General features: G+C 43.6%; 1 protein-coding gene across 1 annotated transcript in view; it reads right to left on the bottom strand.

Moving 5' to 3' along the window:
• Cep97 (centrosomal protein 97) overlaps positions 1–6,220 on the bottom strand; it is a 33,720-nt gene that overhangs the window by 12,725 nt on the left and 14,775 nt on the right. The window contains exons 8-9 of the mRNA XM_028760263.1: positions 5,370–5,494; positions 1,512–2,286 (exon numbers count right to left, since the gene is read on the bottom strand). Of these exons, the coding sequence (XP_028616096.1) occupies positions 1,512–2,286; positions 5,370–5,494 (900 nt within the window). The remainder of the gene's footprint in view (positions 1–1,511; positions 2,287–5,369; positions 5,495–6,220) is intronic.

The raw sequence follows: 6,220 nt of genomic DNA, 5'->3' as shown, positions 1-6,220 counted from the left end.
AGGGAGGGAGGGAGGGAGGGAGGGAGGGAGGGAGGGAGGGAGGGAGGAGTCAAGAAAGCAGGCTGAGGAAGCTGAACAAGTTCTAAGGAGCAAGCCAAAAAGCAATGTTCCTCCACAGCTTCTGTTTCAGGTCCTAGCTCCAGGTTCCTGCTTTGGGTTCCCAAAGCGCTGGTGCCACTCATTCTTTAAGCTCTTTACTTTTTTTACTCATTATCCAATCCATCCTAAACTTGCTTTCATCCCCACACCAATAAAGTCACTCTCAGGAAACCTACTGTGCAGTGAAGAGTTAACCCATCAGACCTGGAATGTAGGATGTCTGTGTCCTGCATGTTCCAAATACAGGAGAGGGAGTACAGCAACCTCCAAGCCCTTGAACTAGTTACCTGAAGAGACCATTTGTACACCTGAGGTACTGAGGTGCACCAGAGCTTAAGCTAACAATATGATTCCTAATGAACACCTGTTCCATTGCTCTGGGGCCCTCAGACGCATGTACCAGTTTACCTCTCAGGATGAGAAATCTGAAGAAAAAATCAGTCACATGAGCACACAATTCCTAAATAACTAACCCCAATAAAAACCATGGCCTGAAATGTGCAGGAAAGCGCTTCTGGTAGGTATCATCACATGTCACAGTGGGAAGGAAGGAAGGAAGGAAGGAAGGAAGGAAGGAAGGAAGGAAGGAAGGAAGGAAGGAAGGAAGGAAGCTAGGAGGTAACTGGAAGAGGGCACCCAGAGGCCTGCACCAGCCTCCTCAATGATTTCCCCTAGTTTAAACTGTATGCATCTGCTATAATAAACAGTAACTGGGAACAGAGCAATTCCTGAGTTCTGTAAGAACATTTAGCAAATCGTGGAACATGAGGACAGTCTTAAGGGTCATCTACAGTCACCAATAACAACCACTGGCTAAATCCAACATCACTTTTTCTACCCTGCACAAAGGACTTCTCACTTCTGAAATATTTTGCCCCACTGTAAATGAATATAACACACTCTCTTGGCTGGTCCTTCTCAGGCTCCTTTGCTCCTTTCTCCTAAGCTGCTTGCAATATTAACAAACATCACAAGTTGCAGTATTAATGAACTCCTAATTGTCACAGGTTGGCAGGTAGGCAATCATGTATGTCCTGGAACTAAGGAATAATTCCTGCCTTAGCCCCAGAATTTCAGTCCCTTTGAATGCCTGATATTTTTCTTTAGCTCTTATGTCAGCTACTTGGTTCTAAGTGGATTCCCTCTTGCCCTTTGTCCAGTTTTTCTACAGTATCTGCTTCTGTGTTGAGAATGTAGTCACTCAACATCTTGTGTGATCCTACACCTATATACTTTTGCTATATACTAATTGCCATGCTGAGAAGGGAGATGCATATGACGATCTGTACTCTCAAAATGCTTTCAGTGCATCACAGGAGATGAGGTATAGCAACAGTGGCCTGCAACAGAGCTCTCAACTTCAGAACCTGGAACCACCAGCCAACAGAACAGCAGCACAGTTTTCAACCTACCTCCGCACTTCATCTGTTAGGCAGACAATGTGCTCCTGCATCCTGCGCAGCCGGATTTCATATCGTACCTCTTTGGCTTGTGGATTGTAGTTCCTGGTATAAAAGCCTCGCCAACAGGCCTGAAGCTTAGTAGCAGCTGCATTCAGTTTCTGAATGGTGACATTATCCTGTCCCAAAGCAACAGATCTCTGGGTCAAAATCCTGGAGGGAAATTTCTCTGAAGTGGTAGGACACATGACTTCTTCACTGTTCAGTTCTCTGTGGGACACACTGTGTCCAACAGACTCAGGAAGAGATATAAGACTCTGGTTATCCTCCTTCAAGATAGCGTTGATGATCACTGACTTGGGACAAGGTAACAGCCCAGCTTCCTCATTTACTTCTGTACTGATCTTATGTTTCGGCATTCGAACAGAACTCTCATTTGCATCCCATAAAGACTTTTCCTTGTCTTTATCCTGGTTTTCCAGCCCTTTTGTGAATTCATCTGTACCTTCATCATCATCATCCTCTAGGCCCAAGTTAATGCCCTGTAGCCTCAGCTCAACAGTGGGAGACACTGGAGACAGTCCCGATGCGACTGGCATAAAAGTGGACTCTGAAGACAGCAGACTACAGTTTAGCTTGTCCTCGTCGGTCTGTATATCTTCCAGGTGAAGGTCATTCCGAGAATATCTTGTAGCATGTGCAGTGGCTGCGAAGTTATTCTTAACAGCATATAACTGATCATCATTACTGCTGATCCCAACCCAAGAATTGATTTGGAGGACAGGTTCTAGAAGATCCAAGGGAGTATCATTTAAATCACCAAGATTTGAAGAGCCTTCTTAATTGTTTACCTATAACAGTTTATACACTGAGCCATCTCCCTAACCCCTTAGTTGTAGACATTTAATCCCTAAAATATAGTAAAGTACAATAAAAAATAGCTTCCTCAGACATGACTAAAATGTAAAACCAAACATTTTTAAGAAAATTAATTTGTTGCAGGAGAGATGGCTCGGTAGTTAAGAGGACTGGTTGTTCTTACAGAGGACCTGGGTTCAATTCCCAGCACCCACATGGAGGCTCACAACTGACTATAACTCCAGTTCTAGGGAATCTGATTCCCTTTTCTGGCCTCAGCAGAAGAGATGTTTATACACAAGGACATACAAAATGCAGACAAAATGCACATATACATAAAGGAGTTAAAAGAATTTTTTTAAGTTAAAAAAAATGATTATAGATTAAAGGGTGAGAAGGGGCATGCCTTTATCCCCAGCACTTTGGAGACAGAAGCACTGGATCTCTGAATTTGAGGCCAGCCTAGTCTACAGAGCAAGTTCCAGGACAGCCAGGGCTACACAAAGAAACCCAGTCTTGAAAAACCAAGAGAGAGAGAGAGAGAGAGTAAGAGAGAAGAAGAGGGAGAGGGAGGAGAGGGAGGGAAGAAGAGAGGGAGGGAAGGAGGGGGGGGAGAGAGAGAGAGAGAGAGAGAGAGAGAGAGAGAGAGAGAGAGAACAATAACAGGAAAATGATTTATTACAGTAGGAGTGGTGGCAGCTTATGCCTACAATCCCAGCACTTAGGAGGCTGAGGCAAGACAACTTTCCTGAAGTCAAGGCCAGCATTACTATGTCTGTATAAAGAAAACTGTCCAAAGTGTTTTTTTTTTTCCTTTTTCTTTCTTTTTTTAATGTGTGTGTATACACATGCGTGCATTCCCAGAAGAGGGTATCAAATTCTTTATAACTAGAGTTAGCTGGCTGTGAGCCACTTGAGGTGGGTCCTGAACTTTGGTCCTCTGGAAGACCAGGAGGCACTCTTATTTTTTTTTGTTTTTGTTTTTTGTTTTTCGAGACAGGGTTTCTCTGTGTAGCCCTGGCTGTCCTGGAACTCACTCTGTAGACCAGGCTGGCCTCGAACTCAGAAATCCACCTGCCTCTGCCTCCCAAGTGCTGGGATTAAAGGTGTGCGCCACCACTGCCGGCTATTTTTTTTTTTAATTACAAATTTTTATTGATTCTTCATGAATTTGACATCATGCACCCCAATCCCACTCAGCTCCCCATCTCTTCAATCTACCCTCCATACTTGTAACCTTCCTCCTAAAATAAAAAATCAAATAATTAAAATAAAGAAAAACAAAAACATCTCCGTGTGTCTCAGCATGTCACACAGTATAATCTTTTGTCCAAATAGCTTTGCTTGCAAATCTTCATTGCAATGAGGCATTGTCAAGGCCTCTGGCTTCTGCCATATGATCAACACTGGATCCTTCCTGACTCCTCATTGTTGTCCTGTGCCATGGACATCACTAAGCTTTGGATCTGCAGGACCAGCCCCTTCGTGCACTCGAGCAGTTGATAGATGGAGTGGATGCTGGAGTGGGCCAACTCAGAGCCCTGGCTCTGGCCCTGGGTAGAAGCTGAGTTGCTCAGCCTACAGCTCTCCTGCACACACATTAGCAGGACCAGTTCTCCCACTTTGCCCAGGCGAGGAGTGCCATCAGCTCTCCCACTCCCATGCCCTGAGGCAGGCTCTCCCATACCCACATCTCCAAGACCAGCTCTGCTGTGCTGCCCAGTAGGGACTCTTAACTACTGAGTCCTATCGCCAGTCCTACAAGAACTAGTTTTAAAACTTAGAGCTATGAGGCCGGGCTTATGATTCAAGCATAGAACACTGGTCTAACATGCCTAAGGTCCTAGGTTCAATCCCCAGTAACCTATACACAAACACAAATTAGGAATATGGGGACCAGCAAGATGGCTCAATGGTTCAAGGTACTTGCTGCACAAGCCTGGAGACCTGAGTTCAATCACCGAAGCCCACATAAAGGTACAAAAAGAAAACTATGCCATTGACATATCCTCCACATATACTTCATGACACATGTACCTACCTACACACCACATACACGATAATAATTTTTTTTAATTTAATTATAGTGGGGCTGGAGAGATGGCTCAATGGTTAAGAGCACTCGCTCCTCTTCCAGAGGTCCTGAGTTCAATTCCCAGCACTCACATGGTGGCTCGCAGTTGTCTATAATGATTTGATGCCATCTTCTGCTGTGCAGACATAGATGTAGATAAAATATTCACATACATAAATTACATGAATAAATCTTTTAAAAATTTAATTAGAAATATACTATCCATGTACATGCATAACTGTATGCACATATATGAAATATGTATTCATATATAAAATATACATATATGTATTTACACATACATATATGTGTTATCTACAAATCAGTATCAATGATCACTAAAGTTAAAGTCATAGAATATTACAAAAATACATCCTTTTCACCTAGGCTTAGTGGCACATGTCTGTTATTTCTCAGCATTCAAGAGGAAGAGAGGGGCTGGGGAGATGGTTCAGCGGTTAAGAGCACTTGCTGCTCTTGCAGAGTGTCCAGGGTTCAGGTCCCAGTACCTACATGATGGCTCACAACTGTCTGTGACTACAGTTCCAAGGGATCTGATGCCCTCTTCTGACTCCTGTATACATGTGATACACATACAAACACTCACACACATACATAAAGTAAATATTGATACATATACAAACACTCATATACATACATAAAGTAAATATTAAAAAGGAAGAAAGAAAAGAAAGAAGAGAGAGAGAGAGAGAGAGAGAGAGAGAGAGAGAGAGAAATAAAATAAAATCAGGAGGATTTGAAGCAAGTCTGAGACCAGGCTGAAGCTACACGGTGAGTTTCAGACCAGTCACAGCTACACAGAGAGACCTTGCTGGAAACAAACTAATGTTTTATGACCCAGCAAGTCAAATAAATGAATTGAAGAAACATAGTGGAGCAAGCTGTTCTTGAGCACTGGGTATAAATGACCTCCTTACCGCGTTCCTGGAAATCTTGCACAGGGCTTGAACACTCAGGCGTACGGGGCACCCTTGTTTCAACAGCAGCAAGAGGAGACAACTCTTCATTTTGGCTCTGGTTCATCAGCTGCCTCTGGTGAAACCTAAAAACCAATAATACCGCTGCCTTCCAGCACAAAGTTTTCTCCTGCTACTAAGTTAATGATGGTAACAGAAACTTAACGAGTTTACAAGGGTATCTTTAGCCGTTGGCGAACAATAGTCTCCTTTCAACAGCTTGTGTAAAGAAGGTTAAAATTTTTTTTTAATTGTTAGACAAAAATGGGGATGGCAAAACATGTCTATAAACCCAGCACAGTGAAGTTGCTGGCAGCAGACTCAGCAGTTCAAAGTCACCTTCTCTACGTAATGAGTTGGAGGCCAATCTAGTTTAATGAAAAGACTCTATCTTAATCTATACATTTAATTTTTCACCCACTTTATATGAACATAATTTCACAAGCAAAAGCATTGAAACATGGGATCTCCAACAAGGGAAGTGATTACTAAACAGTTCTGGCCATGATTGTTAATATTAGCATTAATATCCTATAGGAGGCACCTACATTAAAAGGCCAAGTACTTTTCTTCAGGTGTTAAGACTCAAACCTAGGATGTCTTACTCCCTTACCCCCTCACCTGCAGGTTCCCTCTGCCCCTTGCCCCTCCCCCCTCCCCATCCCCCTCTCTCCACGTGGTCATGGCTGGCCTCCTCCACCTCTCTCTCTCTCTCTCTCTCTCTCTCTCTCTCTCTCTCTCTCTCTCTCTCTCTCTCTCTCTCCCCCCTTCCCTCTCTTCCCCCTCCTTCCCTCTCTCCTTCCCTCCCCCCC

This window comes from Grammomys surdaster, unplaced genomic scaffold (assembly GCF_004785775.1).
Source record: "Grammomys surdaster isolate TR1022 unplaced genomic scaffold, NIH_TR_1.0 126398, whole genome shotgun sequence".
In the NCBI taxonomy this organism is placed as follows: Eukaryota; Metazoa; Chordata; class Mammalia; order Rodentia; family Muridae; genus Grammomys; species Grammomys surdaster.
The sequence above is the reverse complement of the archived record's forward strand: the minus strand, read 5'-3'. Positions and strand labels throughout refer to the sequence as shown.